Source organism: Myotis yumanensis, unplaced genomic scaffold (genome assembly GCF_028538775.1).
Source record: "Myotis yumanensis isolate MYYU_CA2020_CCGP unplaced genomic scaffold, mMyoYum1.0.hap1 SCAF_3, whole genome shotgun sequence".
Classification (NCBI taxonomy): Eukaryota; Metazoa; Chordata; class Mammalia; order Chiroptera; family Vespertilionidae; genus Myotis; species Myotis yumanensis.
In genome coordinates this window covers 26,795,123-26,819,751 of record NW_027223754.1, presented here as the reverse complement: position 1 = coordinate 26,819,751, position 24,629 = coordinate 26,795,123, and the positions used below count along the sequence as shown (strand labels likewise).

At 38.4% G+C, this 24,629-nt stretch overlaps 1 protein-coding gene across 1 annotated transcript in view; it reads right to left on the bottom strand.

Annotated features, from left to right (window-relative positions):
• HOOK3 (hook microtubule tethering protein 3) overlaps positions 1–24,629 on the bottom strand; it is a 101,744-nt gene that overhangs the window by 10,220 nt on the left and 66,895 nt on the right. The window contains exons 14-19 of the mRNA XM_070408497.1: positions 19,870–19,939; positions 15,527–15,667; positions 13,011–13,098; positions 9,112–9,146; positions 1,475–1,557; positions 343–443 (exon numbers count right to left, since the gene is read on the bottom strand). Coding sequence (XP_070264598.1) covers positions 343–443; positions 1,475–1,557; positions 9,112–9,146; positions 13,011–13,098; positions 15,527–15,667; positions 19,870–19,939 — 518 coding nt within the window. The remainder of the gene's footprint in view (positions 1–342; positions 444–1,474; positions 1,558–9,111; positions 9,147–13,010; positions 13,099–15,526; positions 15,668–19,869; positions 19,940–24,629) is intronic.

Genomic DNA, 24,629 nt, shown 5'->3' with positions numbered 1-24,629 from the left:
GATTTTCTGAAAGTGTTATTTAACTGGTTCTAATAACCTTATTTTTCCTTGGGAACTGAAAGGTAGGACTAGAAGATTGCTTAGATTCAGGTCAAGTATTATTGGCAATGATACTTTATCAGGAGGCACAAGATGTTGGTTGTCCTACCATCAGTGGAGGTAATTCTGATTACTACTTAACGTGGTGACTGCCGCTTATTTCCTATATATAGGGTCATTTCCTCTTGGTACTTCTTGTTCTCCTCCTGAGGCTCTGCAGGAGAAGTCACTGTACCTGCGTTTTGAGAAGTCAGTGGAACATTATCGGAAAGTGAAGTGAGATGTCCATGAATGCATACTTACACTTTTAGCTTTCTCTAAATATTTCTTATATCGTTCTTCCATTTGCTTCATTTCCTCTTCTTTCTTCCTTAAAGCTTCCTGTAACTCTTCAATTTTTAAGGCTACAGATGAGACAATAAAAAAAAATTTTTTTTAGATTGTAACAACTTTAAAAACATTTCAACTAACAGTAAGTAGTTAATAGCTTTGAGATGGATCTATTCCTATATTTTTTAAAAAAAAATTCATAATTTTTTTTACAAAAAGCTTTTCTTATAAACAAAAACTCTACTATGAAAGCACTCAAATTAAAAAAGATCCATTGATGGATGGATGGATACACAAAATGTGATATACATATATATACAATAGAATATTATTCAGCCTCAATTCTGATACATGCTACTACAACATGGAGACATTATACTAAGTAAAAATGAAAGACTTTATGCTAAGTGAAATAAGCCAGACATGAAAGGACAAATATTATATGTTTCCAGTGGTATGAATGGGAATACCTGAAAGAGTGAAATTCACAGAGACAGTAGAATAGTGGTTACCAGGGGCTAAGGATACAGAGCTTCAGTCTGGGATAAAAAAAGTTCTGGAGATGATGGTAGTTGCACAACATCACTACACTGGACAATTGAGTGATTGCTTGTGTTTGCACAACAATGTGAATATACTTAATGCCACTGAACTGTATACCTAAAATGGTTAAAATGGTCATTTGTATGTTATGTACATTTTACCACAATGAAAAAAAGTAAAACTCTATGTTTAACTTCACCTTCCACAAAAAAGAATTAATGAAGTCAAACTACAAATGTATGTAAGTTTAAAAGGAAGTAAAACTTTGACTTATATTCAACTATACCACAAAAGAACTAATTTAATAAAGTATTCATTATCCCTCACAGTTAATGAATGAAAAACACAACTATAATTAGAAATTTAAGAAATACTGTGAAGATGACTATATATATATATATATATATATATATATATATATATATATATACACTCTTTTAAAAAATAAAGCAAATCCTTTAAAATAAGGCCCATTTCTAAAGTAAACAATTTTATATAAACTCATCACTAGGGTGAAGTAAGGCTAACTAATTTAACACTATGCTAATTAGAAAAAACTCACAGCTGTTGTTAAATCTTGGTTCGAGATCTTCAATAATGGCTCTCTTCTTCTGCAATTCATTATTGGCTTCATGTAGTTTCTCTCTGTAACAAAATATATAACTGTGTCACCTACTACTGTTCAAATGAAAAACGTAAGTTCTTTATTCATGGGATTCAGTTGCACAGCTCATAGTGCTATAAAACAAAATGAGTCTGGCTGGTGTTGCTCAGTGGTTGAGTCAACCTATGAACCAGGAGGTCACGGTTCAATTCCTGGTCAGGGCACATGCCCCAGTTGTGGGGTTGACCCCCAGTAGGGGGCGTGCAGGAGGCAGCTGATCAATGATTCTCTCTCAGCATTGATGTTTCTATCTCTTTCTCCCTCTCCCTTCCACTCTGAAATCAATAAAAATATATTTAAAAAAAAGAATATTTAAAACAAAGATGAAAAGACAAATCCAACATGAATTTAATAGACTTTTAAAAATAAGTTAATCTTAGAGTTTGAAATAGTAGCCGCTTTTGCCCCACCCTGCACAAGAGGGTACAAAGAACTTCATGATGTTTATATTTTTCCTAGGAAAAAGGGTATTATAAAAATTAAATTTAAAATTTTGCTGAAGTTTTACAATGCAAAATCTTATTGCAAAACGTTGATGTTCTAAAAATAAGGAGAGAACACTATGCCAATAGAAAAGAAAGATATATGCAACTACACGGATAGATATCACAGTCTGCTGAACACAGAAAGTCAGACCAAATAGGGCAATAAAGAATGATTACATTTATATGAAGTTCAGAAAATTTAAAAATTTAGGAAAAGTGATTGAGATTAGCACAGTGCCTACTTTAGGGATGTAATCAATCAATTACAAGGGACAAGGATAAATCCTGGTGGGTTGCTGCAAACATTCTATATGTTGATATGGGTTACCTATGTATGTAGGAAAACATTCATCAAGCTGTTTGTAGACTTAGGGACTTAGGATTTGTGTATTTAAGTTATATTCCAATACAAATGTAAAAAAATGAATTAACAAAAAGGAACTTTGTTCCTGGCATTTATATATGTGTAATTCTCCCTATACAGTATTTAGTGTGGCACTCTATAATATGAAAGAAAAAAGGCTGTCAAAATACAGAAAAATAGAAAATAGAGTACTTTGTTTTCTCCATTTCTACTCTTTTAAATGCATAATCCAATATAATAAAAGGGCAATATGCAAATAGACCAAACGGCAGAACAACCGAACAACCAATCAAAGCGTAATATGCTAATGATATGCTAAGGCTGCCCAACTGCTTGCTATGACATCCACTGACCACCAGGGGGCAGATGCTCCGACCGGTAGGTTAGCTTGCTGCTGGGGTCCGGCTGATTGGGACTGAGCGAGATGGGCCACACACGCTCTGGAGCCCTCTTGCGGTCCCTCCCCGGCCTGATCTTGCACCGGTGGGGTCTCTCAGCCTGGCCTGCACCCTCTCGCAATCTGGGACCTCTCGGGGGATGTTGGACAGGTGGTTTCAGCCTGATCCCGCAGGCCACTCCCCTTGGGAGGGCAACAAACTCAAGGCTCATGGCCGGCAAGCGCTGCTGTAGCAGTGCGAGCCTCTCCTGATCGGGACTGTTTGGGTGCGAGCCCGTGGCAGGCACAGTGGGGCAAGGATCAGCGGAAGCGGCAGGTAGGAGCTGCAGGCAGTGTTGGACTGCAGGTTTCAACCTGATCCCTGCAGGCCACCCAGAGGGACCCCACCCATGCACGAATTCATGCACCGGGCCTCTAGTGTATTAATAAATCTTTTTCAACCATTTTTTAAAAATATATTTTATTGATTTTTTACAGAGAGGTAGGGAGAGAGATAGAGAGTTAGAAACATCGATGAGAGAGGAACATCGATCAGCTGCCTCCTGCACACCTTCCACTGGGGATGTGCCCACAACCCAGGTACATGCCCTTGACTGGAATCGAACCTGGGACCTTTCAGTCCGCAGGCCAATGCTCTATCCACTGAGCCAAACCAGTTCTGGCCTTTTTCAACAATTTATTGAAGGTATCACACACACACACACAGACACATACATAACAGCGTGGAACTAAATTAAGTTTACAGTTGTGAGTATGTGAAACAGAGTTTATTCTTGTATTATTATTTATTACTATTACTATAATAGTAATAGTATATTACTATTGTTTTAAATGTTTTTTTTTAAAGAATACTATTACTATAATTACTATTACTATAATAAATTATTTATTATTACTATTTGTGCCCAGTGCACAAATTTGTACACCTTGAAAGGAACTGTGGGCCGCGAGGCTGCAGTGGGCACAGGGGTGGGTCTTGGCCCATCCTCCGTGCCCCCTCCTGGCCCCTCCCGCTGCAGCCCCTGGTCCCGCCTGCCAGCAGCCCCACTCCTGCTGCTGCCACTGCTCCCATGTGCTGACAGCGCCAGCCCCTCTCACACCCGCTGATGGCGTGGAGTGATTGGGGCTGGCGCCAGCACCAGATGCAAGCGGCACCAGCAGCAGGTGGAAAAGCCTTGAGGGGCGATCAGGGCCTTCCCTCACAGCACGGCTTCGTCCAGAAGCATGTCCGGTCTAATTAGCATATTATACTTTTATTATTATAGATTGTATTGTTTTCTATATGAACAACTGTAATCCTACTTTTGCCCCACCCTGCACACACACACACACACACACACACACACACAAATAAACATATATAGTTTGGTTACCCGTCCCAGAGGTAACCAAACCTCAGAATTTTAATCATTCTCATGACTTCTGTGACAGGCCTTTGTATTCCTATAAAATGTATTGCTTAATTTTGCCCAATTTTTACATTATACAATACTTATACTGTATGTATCGTTCTGTGACTTCCATATTTTACTTAATATTATGTTCTTGTGATTCATCTATGCTGTGTGTTAATCCTAGTTTACACATTTTTACCCCTGTATAATGTCCTATTGTTGAAATTACCTTACTCTATCATTTTACAATTGGTATTATTTTTTGACTGATTGACTTTGAGAGATTGATTTTTTGTTCTACTTACTTATGCATTCATTGGTTGCTTCTTTTTTAATTGATTTCAGAGAGAGAAAAGGAGAGAGAAATAGAAACACTGAAGAGAGCAAAACATTGATTGGCTATCTCCTGTAAGCCCCCTACTGGGGAGCTCACAACCCTGACATGTGCCCTGACAGGGAATTGAACTGGTGACCTCCTAGTACATGGGTCAACAGTTAACCATTGAGCCATATTGGCCAGGCCATTGGTTGCTTCTTGTATGTGCCCTGACTGAAGATTAAACCTGCAACCTTGGTGTATTGGGAATGATACTCAAACCAACTGAGTAACCTGGCCAGGGCATTAGTAGTATTTGTATTATTTCTACTTTTCTGTGATTATAAACAAGTAGAGGCCCAGTGCACAAATTCATGCATGGGTGGGGTCCCTCGGCCTGGCTGGTGATCAGGGCTGATTGGGGGGGTGGAGGGGGGGCAGCCGGCTGGGACTGCGGGAGGTTGGCTGTGGGAGCGCACTGACCACCACGGGGCAGCTCCTGCATTGAGGATCTGCACCCTGGTAGTCATTGTGCATCACAGCAACCGATCAACTGGTCGTTTGGTCACTTAGGCTTTTATATATATAGATGATCTTCCATACTTTCCTCTACATGTGTCCTGGTACACATGGACAACAGCATTGCTAGGAATCTAGGGCAGCGATTTTCAACCACTATGTTGCAAGAATTTTTAAAACATGAAATACCTGACTAGTCAAGGGCACTGACCTCTTTTCCCTTAGGTTGTCAAATGAAAATATGACAACAGCCAACACAACAATAGCCTTCCAGTGTGAATGCCCTGTCTTGAACCATAAATATATAGCTCATATAATAGAGTTGTGAAATAAGGCTGTGTGTGATTGGTTACTTCTTGGTACCAGAAATCCTTGCAAGTATATGCATCTGATTTTTTAAAAAGTCACTATGGAGCAAAAAGAGTAGAGAATTACCATTATTATTTTTGGGGTAAATCAATAAAAATTATGTATTTTTTTGTCAGATGGGCAAAAATGAATTTTTTGGTATGCTGCAGAATTTCAGTAATTAGTTTATGTGTGTCACGAGATGAAAAAGGTTGAAAATTGCTGGTCTAGAGCATATATAGGGGAGTGGAATTGATAGGTCACAGAATATGTTCATGTTTAAGTTTACTAAGTAAACTGCTACATACTCCTACGAGCAATGGATGAGAATTACCACTGCTCAACATCTTTGGCAATACTCAGTATGTCTGGTTCTTAAATTTTACCAATTTGGTGTGTGTAAAATGGTCTCCATTGTCACTTTAAATGTGTATAAAATTGACCATCATTTAAGATGTCTATCTATGGTCCCTGTGTCTTCCCAAAGATATGGTGAAGCCCTAATACCCAGTACCTACGAATGTGACATTTGGAAATAGACTCTTTGCAGATGTAACTTAGTCAAAATGAACTCATACTGGACCAGGGTGGGCCCTAAATCCAATGATTGGTATCCTTGAAAGTCCTAAGAAGGCACAGACCTACGGAGAGAATGCCATATGGAAATAAAGATAGAGATTGGAGTGATGCACCTACAAGCCAAGGAACACCAAGGACTGCTGGCAGCCACCAGAGATACGAGAGGGGCATGGAACAGATTCTCTTAGGACTTACAGAAGGAACCAATCCTGTTGACACCCTGATTTCAGACTTCTGTTAGAGAATAAAATTCTATTGGTTTTAGCCCCTGCAGTTTGTGGTAATTTGTTATAGCAACCACAGGAAATGAATACAGGTCTCATCTCTAATCAATTCTTTTAATGACGATTTTTACCTTGTAAATGACTAAACACAAAAAATGGTCAGACCATAATTTTATGAAACAACCGGTATTCTCTTTTTGCCAATAAAGGAATGGGAAGAATTCAGTACTAAATCCTGACTCTAGGTAACCTTACAGTGGCTGGGAGGTAACATTTTCTGTTCTAATACATTAAAAATCTGCCTATTGTTAGACTTGCTAGCAAGTATCAGTTGCAAGGAGTATCTCACCTTCCCCACATTAAAAAAAAAAAAATTTAGCATGAGATAAGGTGCCAGACTACAGAATGTCTTTCCAATCTCAACAGAACAAGTAAAAATTATCTACTGAGGATATCGGGTTTACTACAGTGCAACACTAACATTCTAACGGGTCACTCTGCACTCAATGTTTGCAAGGAGAGACATTTGCTAGAAAGTGACAGGAAGGATCAAATTTGTTTAATCCTGGGTGTGAGAAAAATCATAAAACATTCCTAACATTGTCAACCTCAGATAAAGATAAAGATGGATGAAAATTTCTTCCTTATGAGAAAACAAATGTAATATTTTGAAATTTATTTCACCATTTAGATTAAAAAGCCATGTTCAGATATATCTGCAATTCAAGGACATGTTTGATAGTCTGCTACTGATAAACTTTATAATACTTTTTTTCAAAAATTTACTTAAAAGGGATAATTCAGGTCAGAGGAAGAGCAGCAGGAGAGATGCCCTTGGTCTCTACCCTTGAAGTTTCAGCAATTTGAACAGCTATAACTCAATAAAGGATTCCCTGCTCAATGAACAGTCATGCCTGAGATGTGCACATTGAAGCATTAAAGGTGGGCCAGCAGGAACAAACTGGGTAGGCTGGAAGGCAGAAGGAAGATGAGCCACTCAGCCCTGCAGCTGGGAGCTAACTGCGGGCTCAGCCTGGAGAGGGGAGGAACCCAGTTGTGGCTGGTGCTAGCTTCAGCCAGGAGAATCAGAGAGACTCGGTGAAATGAGCAGCATGAGCTGAGACTGAGTCAGAGACTGGGGCAAGGACACAACACGGGGTGCACCTGTGCCTCTTGGGTGGCCGGAATTCTAGACTGAGAAACAAAGCCACAAAGGCCTGCTGCCTCATAGACTCTATCCTCCCATCTCCTTTGGTGTCATGTTGCAGAGTACATTACCTGAAAACCCGAAAACTGGTATTACAGAATCACGATTTTCCCAGAGCAAAGGGTGTACTCTGTGACTGGTCCCAGGTCAGGGCAAAGGTTCAAGGCCACCATTACCAAGAGGGCAAAACAAAGAAGGCAACAGAGTTCTCCTAGGCCACCCAACCCACACACATTGTGGCTACACTGATGGCAGCCAGAGACACTGCAGGATCAGCACTGGAATTTCCCAGAGCTAAAAAACTTGTGATTTAACACCACCTACTGGAAAATGATAGAAAGACCTCTTGTATTAATCTGCTAGAGAGGTGCCACTCAAACATAGATGCCTAGACAGAGAAGGAATTTATCGAATACCATGAATAACCAAGGTAGCAAGGCAGCTCAGAAAGACAATGAGAAATCTCCACAAAGCAACCTTAAACACAAGGAAATATGTGATATAAATGACAGATAATTCAAGATTGCAGTTCTGAAAATATTCAATTAAATGTGAGAAAATATAGACAGGCAATTTATTGCACTCAGAAAAAGAAATTAATGAACAAAACAAGTATTTTACCAAAGAGACTGAAATTTTAAGAAAGAACTGAACAGGAATTCTAGAGATGAAGAACTCAATAAAAGAGGTAAAAAATGAACCAGTGAGCCCTAGCTGGTTTGGCTCAGTGTATACAGCATTGGCCTATAGACTGAAGGATGCCGGGTTCGATTCCAGTCAAGGGCACGTGCCCAGGTTGCAGGCTCAATCCCCAGTAGGGGCCGTGCAGGAGGCAGCCGATCAATGATTCTCTCTCATCAATAATGTTTCTCTCTCTCTCTGTCTCTCTTTCTCCCTTCCTCTCTGAAATTAATAATAATAAAAAATGAACCAGTGAGCATAGGAAATGGAGTGAAGAAGATAGGAGGAAAGAATTAGTGATATCAAAGATACAAATCTAGAAATTATTCAGAAGGAAGAAGAGAGATTTGAGCATTAAAAAAAATGAAAGAAAACACTCTGATTACACCAGAAAGAGCAATATGATAATAGGTGTTCCAGAAGAAGAAGAGAGGGAGAAGGGAAAGAAGAGCCTAGTCAGATGAAGAGGTGACGAGAACTCCCCACACCTATGAGAAGAGCTAGTTCCACAAATCCAAGAGGCAAACAGAACACCTAATGACTCAAACCAAAGAGGTCTTCTCCAAGGCATACTATATTAAAACTGTCAAAAATTAATGACAAAGAAAGAATTCTCAAGGCAGTCAGGGAAAAGAAGAAAGTAACCTATAAAGGAAAACTCATTAAGTTATATTTAACTTCTCAGCAGAAACTCTACAAACCAGAGTGGAACCAAATAGTCACACTACTAAAAGAAATTACCAGCCAAGAATAATATATCCAGCAAAGTTATCCTTTAAATATGAAGGAGAAGTAAAACCCTGGAATCTCATTTGAAAATAGTTCTAAAGCAGTCATTGTTCCAATTTGAGGATCTTTGGTGGAGACGACCCTTTAGACACTCTTCATATACATCTTGCAATGTTCTATATCTTCAAGGGAGACCCAAGCCATTGCCTAAACACTGTGTAACCACCTAATATAAAACACTTATATTTCACTGGGTAATATAAGAATAAGCCTCAATAGCTTTTATACTTACAGATGTTCTTCAAGTTTCTTTTTTAGAAGAACTGACTGAAAATGGAAAATAAAAAAATAATTTATTACTTAACATTTTACAACTAATAATTATTTTCTAAAAATTAAGCTCATAGTATTACCTAACTCTGAGTGAGCCCTCAGTCATCTCTCTGGTCAAAGAGCTCAAAACACACAATGTACCAAGTTTATTTCCCTTTGATAAGGGAGAGAGCAGCCCATAAGTGACAGCAATCAGTATAAAATACCCAGAAACTGCATCTCTGAATTACCTATTTATAGTCGGGGAGGGGGGGGGAGAACCACTCATGTAGACCTAATAATATCCCTGGACTCAGCAGGCAGGTAGGACTCTAATAATAACAGACTTTCCATAAGACATTTTTTATATTGTTTCCCTTGCATCATGATAAAGTCTGGGATGAATTTCCATAAATACTTAAGACTTATTTGATCAGTGATTTACAAATAGGCACATGTTGCAAATAATTTACGTGATGGTATGGGAATATGAAGGATGATATATATACAGAATTTAACATGCTAGAGAATGCAGCTTTGATGGGGTATTTTTTAAAAAATCCTGAAAAGCAGGAGATCAGAATTGACCTAAAAATAATCAAATAGTAAGTGGCATTTATATAGGACCCTTAGGTTTCATAAACTTAACACTTGGTAAGGTACATATTAATTAGTGAATTTCATGAAACATTCTGAGGTAAATGGTTACATAATTAATTCAGTCAAACACAATTAATATAGGCTTATTAAACAAACTGTTCAATCAATCGATAGCAGTGATAAGGAGAAAAAACTCCACACACCAAGTTCTTTGATTTTTAGTCACCTTATTCAATAACGCCTACAGTAACTATTTTATCAAATCCATGCTAACACAACTCTGGAATATTTAAAATTCATTTCTTTGCGCAGTATATTAACTATAGCTAGATCAGTGGACCACAAAGTCCTCCATCACTGCTTCCCCCAAACATAAAAAAGATAATAACCCTATTAATTTCCTATTATGCTTGTTCCTTCCTCAGTACACAGGGTAAAATGAAAACACTTTCTAAATACCTTAAACTTTAATTTTTCACTTACGTTGTAATTAGGCTCTACAAAATTAATTTTAACTGAGAAAATATATAATAAAATAATGATTTAATGAGTGGTTAATATGTCAGGCACTGCACTAAAGCACGTCATATACATTGTCTCATGTTAACCTCACAACACTGAGTAACAGTAACCCATCTTATAGCTTAAGAAGGTAAGGCTGGGGAGATATTCAAGTTTTCAAGTGGCAGATATCTTTTCAGTATCTTAACTGTAAAGCGCATAAACCTATAAGGCAAGTAATATTGGTATGTCCATTTTGCATAAAATCCCCATAATTTAAAATTTTAATACCATCAACTATAATGGCAGATAATATATAAATAATAAAATTGCTCAATATAGAGAAATGAATAGGAAGCCATACTTACAATAGCCTTGAGCAGAAACCATGCCAAGAGACAGAGAGGACATATTAGTATGAAGCAAACACAGCAGCCAATAGAAGGAACGATTTAGTAATTCATGAACAGAAGTAAAAGATATGCATTTTTTTTCAAAAATGTACATTTTTCTTTCTTCTATGGTCTCCTCATCCTGTCTTGTTCTCTGGAGTTTTATACACTGTGGCTAGCTCAAATTATCCAAATGACTGGATATAACAATGCTTTTCTGCTTCCAAGCTAAAAATAAATGACATAAAAATAATAATAAAAATGTGCAAACCATCCTACTCTAACTTAGGGTTACTGAAATAAGTAGAAATTATGTTGTTCTTCAGAGGGGACCAATCCCATTTGGCAGGTTGTTCTATGTATTATATATTCCTGAGATGCAACACTGTGGGTTAGTGAAAGAAAAGATGAAAGCAGCAAAAGTCTGTTGGGGGAAAGAACCACGTATCCTGTACCACACCACTTCTCTAAACCATTTTGAGGCATATCATCAGAATAAGGAAAGTTTCAAATGGAGTATTTCCTAGATGTAGACGAAGAGAACTGAGAGAATTTCTAAGAGTTTAGAGCAAGACATCTCATGAGCATTTGGGCAGTCAAATAAACTGACTAATTTATGCATATAGTACTTTATAGGGCTTGCATTTCACTTCTGAAATATGTTCTCTTAAAGTAGTGGCAAACAGCATATTTAATTAGATTTGATTAACAGGGGTACCTAACTAACCAGGCTATGCAAAATTATTTTTTGCAGAATAAATTTATGCATGTTTTAATGTAAGTAAGAGAATTAAGCATAAAGGTTATCGCTACAGCACTAATGCTGAGCTGATACTGATGTTTCACCGTTTTTACTTCCAAATGCATCACAGGCCCTTTGTGTCTCTGCCACAACAAATTAACAAAAGACGTCAAACTTTCAGAGACCAAAACTAAGTTTACATTTACCTCAGTGTGAGAGACGTATAGATTTCACTGAACTAAGAGAAGTTACCCACTTTGGTTCATCTGTCATATACTCTTTGTTAGGTTTACTAAGATTTTAATACACAAATGGTGGTTTTGCTTCATCTCTTTATGATTTAGCATTCTGGATAAAAGCAAGTTTTAAAAGTAAACCATGACATTTTAAAATAGCTCCATTTTAATAAAGGAACAAGGTAGTTTCAATGTTGGTGACAATTTTAGGAAGTGGAAATCAACCTGGGAATCTAAGAACTACCATTACATTAATTCAAGGATGAACTAAAACCACTGCAAAGAAAAGCATGCTGCCAATATGTGCTCATTAAGCTTATGAAACTCCTAAAACTAGGTCGTTGATGAGCCTTTTTACATCTAATATTCTCAGGTTTAAGTACTGTCCTAATTTAACTCTCCTTTGATTGCTCTTGTCCTTATAGCCTCTTCTGTTAATAAGGCTGATGATACTGGATATATCTAGTGTTGACGCAGATCCTAAAAATGACTCTACCAATGAGAACAATCAAATAAGTTTACACTCAAAAGCCAGAGTTTATAACAAATTACACTGGCAACAGGAAAACACAAACAAAAAGAAACCAAAGAAACCCAACTGGCCGAAGCGAAGATTGGTCACTAAAACTTAGGTGTCTTTTTCCCCCTTCTTTACATTATTTTTGAGCACTTTATATTGTATACTGCAGTTCTACTGCATACTGTTCATTCAACATAAAGAATTTGCAAAATACGGTGCATTTGCACTTGCATCAGAGACTGACTGACCACTACGTGCTACATAGCACTATTACGGATGGCATGAGGAGATGAAAAAGGACCTGGTTGCTGGCTCAACACATTTACTACCCTCTAGATTTGAGCATGCCAGTCAGGCAGGCAGGGCTATGACAGATATACAGAGTGGCTAAGGAAATATTTTTAACAGGTTGTGAACTTAATTTGAGTGTGTATTAGGGGTGGGTAGCAAGAAGGATTCAGAATTTAAAGATGATGGGATTCTAGAGATGACAATTTTCTTGAATATCAATTTTACATAAAAAATTTCTACCTGAACATGTTAAGTTCTATTAGCATTGTTTTTTGTTTGTTTTTGGCCACGGGGGAAAACCCTATATTTTGAAATCTGAGTTGAGCACTTGTAAAACATAAAGCTCAATTAACTTCTTAGTTGATAGCTACAAATAAACTTCTAATTCCCAGCAGAATAAATTGGGAAGAGACAATAAGGTATCATTTGGCTCTTTTTGGGAATGCTAGTAAAAGGAAAACATTGTTTCTTTTCCATAGTCAATATACATAATTATAAAGTATTTTGATAGAGAACATCAGGTAAAAGAATAAAAGTTATAGGTTTTGTTAATACTATCGAACTGTTGGACCATGGTTGGTACATATTAAAACTTACATCCTCTGCTTTTGATCCTTGATCCTGTAAAGACTTTTGCAATTCTTCAACCTGTGACTGTACTTCCAGAAGTCTTTGATTCACCAACCTAGAAATCAAATGTACATTAATTTTCCAAATTCTGACTTAACTTGTATCTTTTTTCTTAGGTTGGCATATGGTTAGAGACAGTATAATTAACAAAATAAAGCCTAAGGTTATAGTAGTAGTTGCTCACTTTTTAAATTATTTTCATAGTGCATGAAATTTCTATGATTTCCAATGTAGTGTTTTGTGGACACATTCTGTTGAATTAATGTACCTATGCATATCCATTTATCTGAAATTCACTTTGACGTACATTTAGTCAAACTATGTGTCAGGCACTATGCTCAACACAAGTGTTAAAGATCCCTGCACTTAAGGAATTTAGTGGGGAGGCAAAATGTAAACAAAATAAATATGACATAAGTACTTCAACATAGTGCAAGATGTATACAAAAGAATGATGACTGCTCAGAGAAGCAAGGTCTGTACCTAATTGTGTGGAGAAATTAGGACAGGCCTGACTTAAACTGAGATTAGAATAACAAATAAAATATGTAGTTAAGGATAAAAAAGGGGATTTAAGACAGAGAACTGAACATGTCCAAAGTACACAGAAAAATGAGAGGGTACAGTAAGTTCATGAATGGTATGGCTGAAGAATAAGTTATGAGGGGTAAGAACAGCTGAAGATGAAACCAGAGAAGAAAAGGAGAAGTTGGGTACAATCTTGTGTAAAATGAAAAAGTATCAGGAACTTAAAAAAAAAGATGACCTAAAATTAGGCTGGAACTGGAATAACCCAGCCAACCTTTAATAATGCTAATTCTGAAGCTCAATCTTCATAAATTCTCTAGGTCATTATGATGCAATATTCAGTAGCCCGGTTTGGTTCCCTAGGTCTTGGATAATGTTAAGGACTGCCAGAAGGAAGATACACGATCAGATAATATTTTAGAAAGATCACGCTGGTTTGAGAGTGAAAGATGTATCAAAAAGGTCACAGAGCACGCATAAAGGCCCGGAAAATGCTACTACACTAATTGCCACATATGTCTGAAACAGGAGGGACAGAGAGGAAATGTACTGGGAAGGCACAAGAACACAAGGAATAAAAAATAACACTTAGGATACTGACTAGGAAGAATGTGAAGAAAAGCAGAAGAGTAAAAAGGTGGTCCACAGCAAACCACCAAGCACAGAATAGAAAGAGGAATCTCACCTGGAGAATAAATAATAAGAAAATCTGGAAAAACACATGACAAGGAAGTTACTGAAATTAAAAAAAAAAAAAGTTTGAGGAAGGAGGGGATGATCAACAACAATGAATTATTAGCAGAGAGATAAGGAAAGATAAAGTCTTAATTGCTCCCACTGGATTGGCCATTTAACAGATGACTACTTATTTCAATAAGAAATATTTTAGTGAGATGGTAGTAGTAAAAGACAGACTGCCCCAAATCAAGGACAAATCAGGGAAATCAGTATTCAGAATCTAACTAGACAGAAAGTGTAATAAGATGTTTTGGTTTTTTTTTTTTTACTCAAGAAGGTACAAGAAATTCTGATCATAAACCTACATTCTACAAGTTAGTGAAAGCTGCAGTAAAAATACAATCAAATCTATAATAATTGATGTTTTTCACATCAGGAAATATAATATTTGAGTAGGTTTTCAATAGTGAAAGAATTATCTGAAAATCTATATTTAATATGAAGAAAGGTACATTACGAGTAGTATGTTAATTGTCTAACTTTTCAGAAAGCAATATGAAAATGCAGTATACATCAAACTATAAGACTATTTCAAATACCCACCTTAGCTATTTTTAAAATTAGTCAAAAATATTGCAAGCCTATTAGGTGGAGGCCACTGTAAATGTCATAAAACATAGTCAGTCCATACCAAGATGTTCTTGGAAAGACTTGAAAGCAACTCTAAAGCCCAGTAACAGGAAATGGACAAAAAGCAAACACAGTAATAAAACTGCTCAAGTTTGAAGTAGCTTTAATTTGTGATTAGAAAGGAGAAATGTAGGGCTTTGAGATCATTTTGCTTGAAGAAATAGAGAAGGGAACACTTTTATAAAGAGGCACAGTACTCTTGGCAAGTCTGTCCATAAATGGAGAAACAGCTTAAAGTTCTCTTAAAAGGAAATAGAATTAACACATTATCACTTCTCAAAATATATCATGCCTTTGTTTAAGCTGCAGGGGAAGGGAACCTTTTTTCTGCCAAGGGCCATTTGGATATTTATAACATCCTTCGCAGCCCATATGAAATTATCAACTTAAAAATTAGCCTTTTATATTTGGTCAAACATTTAATTAACTCACCCCTAATGCCTTGGCAGGGCCAGACCAAATGATTTTGGGGGCCATATACAACCCACAGGCTGGATATTCCCCAACCATGGTTTAAGAGAATCAACATCAAGGCAAACAATCGAGAATACCTGTGGCTCAATGCAGCTGCCTATATACATTCCTACCTATTCTCTGTCTCCAGTTCATTCTTGCGAAGATTTGCATCATCCAGAAGGCTTTGCAATAAGGCAATTTTTTCATTGTCTGAACCCTCTTGATTAAGTTTTAATATCTTATTTTCATGCTGAAGACGAATAAGTTTCTCCCTAAATGAGTACAAGAAAAACTGATTATCTGGTACATTAATACAATCTATATATATAAAAGCCTAAGCGACCATTTGACCGGTAGCTAAGACACGCACTGACCACCAGGGGGCAGATACTCAACGCACAGGCATGGAAACATGGAACAGACTGATGAATCTCAGAGGGAAGGGGGGAGGGCGGGAAGAGATTAACCAAAGATCTCATATGCATACTAGAGGCCCGGTGCACGGATTTGTGCACCGGTGGGGTCCCTCGGCCTGGCCTGTGGGGTTTGGGCCAGAACTGGCAGTCTGACATCCCCTGAGGGGTCCCACATTGCGAGAGGGCACAGGCCAGGACAAGGGACCCCACTGGTGCACAAATCCAGTGCACTGGGCCTCTAGTATAGTTATCAAAATCCAGCTAAGTATAGTTACAGCTTTAATACATAGAACAGAAATGAAAAACAAAGTACCTGCAAAGAATGCAGCTCCTGTTGTAACTGGATAAAGACATTACATCTCGGGGCTTAAGTACTTTCTTTTTGAAAATGGGTAATCTGAAGGTAACTCTCCAAATATCATGATTTGTAACAAAAGAGATTTCAAAATCCTTTTTTTTTTTTCTGATTTGCACATTGAAGCTATGAAAGCATTTACATATTTGTTCTTTAGTTCTTATAAAAAACATGATCTCTAGTGCCATATTCTTAAATTATTAATCATTTGATGGCAGGATATACTATCCAAAGAAGAATGCCTCCAAGATATGCAGTCCAGCCCTGACCGGTTTGGCTCAGTGGATAGAGTCAGCCTGCAGACTCAAGGGTCCCAGGTTCGATTCTGGTCAAGGGCATGTACCTTGGTTGTGGGCACATCCCCAGTGGGGAGTGTGCGGGAGGCAGCTGATCTATGTTTCTCTCTCATCGATGTTTCTGACTCTCTCTATCCCTCTCCCTTCCTCTCTGTAAAAAGTCAATAAAATATATTTTAAAAAAATATGCAGTCCACCCATTCCTATATATATGTAAAATTTTTGTAACAAACTAGATTATCAGAGCCAACTTATTGGACTGCATTGCTGTGGGATCCTGTGTTATGACAAAAGCTTACACTGAGGGATGTTAATAGCAACAGCCACAGAAAGCTTGCCACTACATTTACTGCAGGGACGATATAATTGAATATTAATCCATGTCAAGATATAACTGAAGATCTACTTCTTGAAAATATAATTCATTCTTAATTTACTCATACCAGATGCTATAAAAAGCTGTGCTTCTCATGGAAAAGAAAACACAAAAACAAAACAAATATACACAAAACAGTCTGCTCTTATTTTATAAATACCATACATCTTATAAAGCAATTTTACTTTTGCTGTTGAAAATATGAAAGTCAAATTTGTGGCCCAACTCAAGCAATTATATAAAACTTGGTATATTTTATGTATGAACAATATGACTTTAACATATTTTTGAACTGTAAGTAAAAACACTCATTGTGAGGGGGGAGAGGGGGGAAGAAAGGATAAATGAGAAGAAAATAGAAACCCTCTATAACCCTATGGTGCAAAATAACTGCTGCTGACATACAGCCTTTTACTGTGATGCATATGTACACACATGCCAGCAGCTTAAAAAATGGATCACACAGTATATTACATTGATATCTGCTATTTATACTTAAATTTTCACAATCATTTCATATCAGTAAATAGTATACTTTAATATTTTAAATGACACATTAACACATTGAAGAATTGTTATTTAATTTAATCATTGGGCATTTAGGTTGTTCCCAATTTTGAGATTTAATATGCTAATAATCATCAGCTTTATAAATATACCTTTGTGTATATCCTTCGTTATTTCCTTAGGATTAATTCCCAGAGAAATAAATTTTGGGTCGAAAGATAGTCACAATTAGATAATATACACTTTTTGCCAAAATGCTCAGGAAAAAAGTTGTACCACCATAAGAATAAAAATTTGTGCCCTGGCTGGTCTGGCTTAGTGAATAGAGCATTTGCCGGCAGACAGAAGGGTCTTGGGTTCGATTCCGGTCAAGGGAGTGTACCTCAGTTGCAGGCTCAATCCTGGCCCTGGTCGAAGCAGGTGTGGGAGGCAACCAAATGATGTGACTCTCTCACACCAATGTTTCTCTGTCTCTCCCCTTCCCTTCCACTCTCTCTAAAAATCATGAATAAATATCCTTTGGTAAGGATTAAAAAAAAAAAGTGTGGTGATGGATCTTAACTAAACTGATTATGGTAATTATTTCACAATATATACATATATCACATCATTATGTTGTTAACTAAAATTAATACAATTAATATGTCAATTATATCTCATTATTAAAAAATTAATTTTTAAAAAGTCGTACCACTTTATGTTTACTCTTCGTTTATGAGTTCCCAATTTCTCCATACCCTTAATATCAGTGACAATGACCACTTATAGTAGTTTTTGAAATTTGATAGGTATATTTCATTATGTATTAAACCTATTAGCTCATTGTCTGTAACACATGTTGCAAATTTTTGTGCCTTTTACCATTTCATTATCTTGATAGCTCTCTAGACACAGAGTATATTTTAATTTTATTGAGTCATACTCAAAAAAGTCATTTCATTTGTTGAATCTTTATCATTGTTCTTTTCTTCAATTTAAAAATCCAACTGCATTACCAATAAGCTCCCTTAAAAATTTTTTTTGGACATAACCTTTTATTTATGAATATTCATAAATAATGTGTTCATTCATTCAAATTTTAACGGTCCAATATCATTCATTCAAATTTTAACAGTCCAATATAAAGTACCACCTCAGATGGCAGAAAAGAAAAAGGTATACAAGATGCTTCCAGAGTTGGTGTTGCATTATACTCCTTTTGTGTTTCCTTCTTAAATAAATGCCAACAACAATCAATATCTTTATTTACTTAACAAGTATTTTAATGCCTATTTTAAATCAGTTTATAAAACTCTTAAACAACCAAGGATATTAAAAAGAATCAAGGCCAATGTCAATTTAAAAAGGGGGCAAACAGACTCACAGAAGGTAAAAATAATATTCAGATTCAGCATTCTCTTTCTCCTGGACACTTGGTGTCTCCCCACGAGTCTTTTATTCTTTTTTCAAAATATATGTTGTTATTAATTTTAGAGAGAGAGAGAACAGGGAAGGGAGAGAGAGAAACATCGATAAGAATCATTGACTGGCCGCCTCCTGTAAGCCCCCTACTGGGGATCGAGCCCACAACCTGGGCATGTGCCCTGACTGGGAATGGAAATGGTAACCTCCTGGTTCATGGGTTGATGCTCAATCACTGAGCCACACCAGCCAGGCCAGTCTTTTATTCTTATATATAAAGTCAGGCACATATTGCAATAAAAGGAATTTTTAAAATGCTATGAATAAAAATGTAAGATACTAGATGAAGAATAGAACAGATGGGGAGATATTTCCTCCTGTCTACTGTATTAAATCTTTCCCAGACCATTCCATCTAATTAAAAGATGAGTTTTAGTGACGAATTACTTTGCAGACTGATGGCTAAACATAGCGTTTGGTTTGGGGTCAAGTGGTTTTATGGCTAAATGTTTGCTAAGGGTACCCAAGCAGAGAGATGTCAGTTTGCTGTATATGTGTGAAACATTGTCCTACGGAAGCAAGAAGATCAAGTCTCTTGGGCCAGTTGAAAAATGCACCTAACATGCTGAAATCGTTAGTAATAAAGAATCCTATATAATAAAAACTTAATATGCTAAGTGTCCGGTTGTCTGGTAGTCCATTCAACCAATCAAACCATAATATGCTACTGATATGCTAAGGTCACTTAACAGCTTGCTATGACATGCACTGACCATTGGGGGGATAGACAGCTGACCGGTCGACCGGATGCTATGACGTGCACTGACCACTGGGGGCAGACGCTCTGACTGGTAGGTTAGCTTGCGACATGCCCTGGAGCCCTCCTGCATCCCTCCCCGACCCAGAGAGTGCACTGGTGGGGGTCCCTCGGCCTGGCCTGCTCCCTCTCGCAATCTGGGACCCCTCAGGGGATGTCGGAGAGCCGGTTTCAGCCTGATCTTTCAGACCAGGCCAAATTCGTGCACCAGGCCTCTAGTAAGGAAATAATCCTCTTCATATTATAGAAAAGTAAGTTTTCTCCAGAAATATAGTGCAGTGTGACTGAACTTTATGATCTCCTTACCTGATTTCAGGTGTAACAATCTCTGCTGCCAGACTATCTGAAGACTCCTGACTTCCCAGAGGCATTAATCCTATAAATATGTAAACATGAATGTAAGGGTAAGAGAGAACACCACCATTTCCTTTATTTTCTAGATGAAATCCTACTTTGAGCATCAATTTTAACAGCTAAAATCTTTGTTTTAGTCAAGTAAAAGATCATGTCACAGTTGTTTTACATTATTATTATTATTATGATGTCATTTGAACAATTTTAAAAAATATTTTATTTTATTGATTTGAGAGAGAGAGGAAGGGAGAGGGACAGAGAGAAACATCGATCAGCTGCCTCCTGCACATCCCTACTGGGGATCGAACCTGCAAATGTGCCCTAACCTGGAATCAAACTGGTGATCTCTTGGTCCATACCACTGAGCCATACCAGCTGGATCATTTCCATTGTAAAGTGTACAACTGAATGGCAGTAAGTAAATTCACTATGTTGTGGAATCATCACCACTGTCTATGTCTAAAATTCATCACCCAAAACTTAATTCTGTAACGATTAAGCAATAACTCCCCATTCCTTTCTCCACTACCATCCCCCATAAACTTTTACCTTCTCTCTCAATAAATTTGCCAATCCTAGATAAAGTGGAATCATACCAATATTTGTCCTTTTGTATCTGGCTTATTTCACTTAACATAATATTTTAAAAATTCATTCATGCAGCATTTATCAGAACTTTATTCCTTTTTATGGCTTTTTATTTCATTCCATGGTATGTGTATACCACATTTTCTTTATTCATTCATCTGTTGATAAACACATGGGTTGTTTCTATCTTTTGAATAACGCTACTATGAATATTGGTATACCAGTATCTAGTTGAGTCTTTTGGGATATATGCTTAAAATTGATATATACTTTGGGTATATACTTTGAATTCTTTTGGGTATATACTTAGAAATCGCATTGCAAAATTTGGTAATTTTATCTTTTTTTTAAATACTTTTATTGATTTCAGAGAGGAAGGGAGTGGGGGAGAGAGAGCTAGAAACACCATGATGAGAGAGAATCATTGATTGGCTGCCTCCTACATGCCCCACACTGGGGATTGAGCCTGCAACCAAGGCATGTGCCCTTGACCAGAATTTAACCTGGGACCCTCTGTCCGCAGTCCAATATTCTATCCACTAAGCCAAACTGGCTAGGGCGGTAATTTTATCTTTTTATTTTTTTAAATATATTTTATTGATTTTTTTACAGACAGGAAGGGAGAGGGATAGAGAGTTAGAAACATCAGTGAGAGAGAAACATCGATCAGCTGCCTCCTGCACATTCCCCACTGGGGATGTGCCCGCAACTAAGGTACATGCCCTTGACCAGAATCAAACCCCGGGCCCCTCAGTCCGCAGACCGATGCTCTATCCACTGAGCCAAACTGGTTAGGGCTTATCTTTTAACTTTTTTTTAAAAAAACACTTTATTGCTGAGATTACAGATGTCCCTATTTCTCCCCCCCGCACCCCCCGCCCTCAATAGCTCCCCTCCACCAGTTCCCACCCAATCCCAGGCCCTCGCCATCCTATTGTCTGTGTCCATAGGTAATGCATACATGCATATAAGATCTTTGTCTAGTCTCTTCCCACACACCCCCACACCCCTTTCCCTCTGAGAGTCGTCAGTCTGTTCCATTTCCATGCCCCTGATTCTATTCCATTCACCAGTTTATTCTGTTCATCAGATTTTTTATTCACTTGATTTTTAGATTTACTTGTTGATATGTATTTGTTGTCACTTTGTTGTTCATAATTTTTTATCTTTACCTTTTTCTTCTTCTTCCTCTTCTTAAAAATACCCTTCAGCATTTCATATAATACTGGTTTGGTGGTGATGAACTCCTTTAGCTTTTTCTTATCTGTGAAGCTCTTTATCTGACCTTCAATTCTAAATGATAGCTTTGCTGGGTAGAGTAATCTTGGTTGTAGGTTCTTGCTATTCATCACTTTGAATATTTCTTGCCACTCCCTTCTGGCCTGCATAGTTTCTGTTGAGAAATCAGCTGACAATCATATGGGTATTCCTTTGTAGGTAACTAACTGTTTTTCTCTTGCTGCTTTTAAGATTCTTTCTTTGTCTTTTGCCCTTGGCATTTTAATTATGATGTGTCTTGGTGTGGTTCTCTTTGGATTCCTCCTTTTGGGGTTCTTTGTGCTTCCTGGACCTGTAAGTCTATTTCTTTCACCAGGTAGAGGAAGTTTACTGTCATTATTTCTTCAAATAGTTTTTCAATATCTTGCTCTCTCTCTTCTTCTGGCACCCCCATAATTCAGATGTTGGTACGCTTGAAGTTGTCCCAAAGGCTCCTTACACCATCTTCACATTTTTTATTCGTTTTTCTTCTTGCTCTTCTGGTTGGGTGTTTTTTGTTTCCTCATATTTCAAATCATTGACTTGATTCTCAGGATCCTCTAATCTACTGTTGAATCCCTATATATTATTCTTTATTTCAATCAGTGTATGCTTAATTTCTGACTGGTCCTTTTCAATTTTTTTGGCATTCTCACTAAGATCTTTGAAGGTCTCACTAAGTTCTTTGGAGGTTTCTAGAAGATTCTTCAGTAACCTTATAACTATGGTTTTGAATTCTATATCCAGTAGTTTGCTTTCTTCCATTTCTTTCATTTGTGACCTGTTTCTTTGTCTCTGCATTTTGGCTGCTTCCCTGTGTTGTTTCTATGTATTGGGTAACTGCTAAGTCTCCTTGAGTTGATAGAGTGGCCTTGTGTAGTAGGTGTCCTATAGGGCCCAGTGGCTCAACCTCCCCAATCATCTCAGGTGGACACTCTTGGTGCACCCCTTTGTTGGCTGTGAGCACAGTCTTGTTGTAGTTGAGCCTTGATTGCTGTTGGTGTCACTGTGAGGAATTGATCTCCAGGCCAATTGGCTGTGGGACCAGCTGTGACAACAGTGGGAGAGCTGCTGTGCTGGAGACACCCTTATGGAGCAGTACTTGCTTCAGTAGGGCATTGGTGCTCCCTGACTCTGCCCCTTGAGTGTGTCACTTATGCCTGTGAAGAGTTGTAATCTGGTATGCTCTCACACTGACCACTGGGTACACTAGATCTTGGATCTCCAGGAAGTTGCAAAGTCAGCTACTGCCTGGGGCCACCCAACAAGAGCTACAGAGAGATCTGTAGATTCCTCTTCTTTGTATCAGGTTTGGAAGTGTCTATGCAAGGCCCAGCTGTGAAGCAAGGCAGGCTGGTGCTGGATGTCAGCCTTGGGCCTTTTATTTATAGCTTTGGGGCTCCCTGACCCAGCTGCACCTTGTTTGACAGGTTTTAGGCTGAGAAAGGACAGGCCATTCATATGCAAAAGGTGCTGCACACAGCTTGGGTGGGGTTGTAAATGGGAGGGGGGCGGGGGGCGGGGACGGGTGGGGTCTCAGGGAATCTCCAGGGCAGAGCGAACAGAAAGGCTACCAGTCAGCCCTGCACCAGGGAGATCCCAGCATGGGAACAATGACTGCTGCAAGCACCTCTGCCTGGAAGAAAGCTGCCCCCAAGTTCCTGCTCCGATGTCAGACAGTCCAGTTTCTCCCCGTATGTGTCTGGGTCCCCCAGAGCCTCACCTGGCACTGGAGCTCAGAGGAAGTGGGAGCTTGTAAATTTAGTTTGCGGTGCCGGCCTTTTAAGAGGAGCAACTGGGTATCCAGCAGCTTGTGTGTCACTCAGCCCCAATCGGCACTGGTTTTACAGTCCGTAATTCTTACGGCCCGTAGGGACTTCTTTCCCCAGCTCCGGGACCCTGGGCTGGGGTTCTGGTGTGGGGCTGGGACTCCTTGCTCCTCCAGGCAGCCTCCGCAGAGAAGATCTCCCTACCAGCCTGTTCCATGCCTCCGCACCTCCTACAGTCTCGGTGTGCTTTCTTCTTTACCTCTCTAGTTGTAGTACTTCCACTCAGCCAGCTTTCCCGCGGTTCTGGATGATAGTTACTCTGTATTTTAGTTGTAATTTTGATGTGGTTGTGGGAGGGGGCAAGTACAGGCATTTATTTAATTATGCCACCATCTTGGTTCTTTTTTAAAAAAATATATATATTTTATTGATTTTTTACAGAGAGGAGGGGAGAGGGATAGAAAATTAGAAACATCGATGAGAGAGAAACATCGATCAGCTGCCTCCTGCACACCCCCTACTGGGGATGTGCCTGCATCCAAGGTACATGCCCTTGACTGGAATTGAACCTGGGACCCTTGAGTCCACAGGCCGACTCTCTATCCACTGAGCCAAACTGGTCAGGGCTTAACTTTTCTTTAAAAGTATAGTTTTATTGATTTGGGAGAGGAAGGGAGAGATAGAAATATCAATGCCGAGAGAGAATCATTGATCGGCTGCCTCCTGCACACCCCCTACTAGGGATCGAGCCCACAACCTGGGCATGTTCCCTTGACCAGAATCGAACCCGGGACCACTCAGTCCCCAGGCCAATACTCTATCCACCGAGCCAAACCGGCCAGGGCTATGTTTCAACTTTTTGAAGAACCACCAAACTCTTCCATAGTGGCTGCCCTTATTAATTTTACATTAATCAGCCACACAAGAGGTTTCCAATTTCTCCCCACACTCCCCAACAATTGTTAGTTCCCTTTTTTCTCTTTTTGGTTACAGCCAACCAAATGTTTGCAAAGTGGTATCTCATTGTGATTTTGATTTGCATATCTCTAATGACTACTGATCTTGAGCATCTTTTCATGTACTTATTGGGTATCTGTA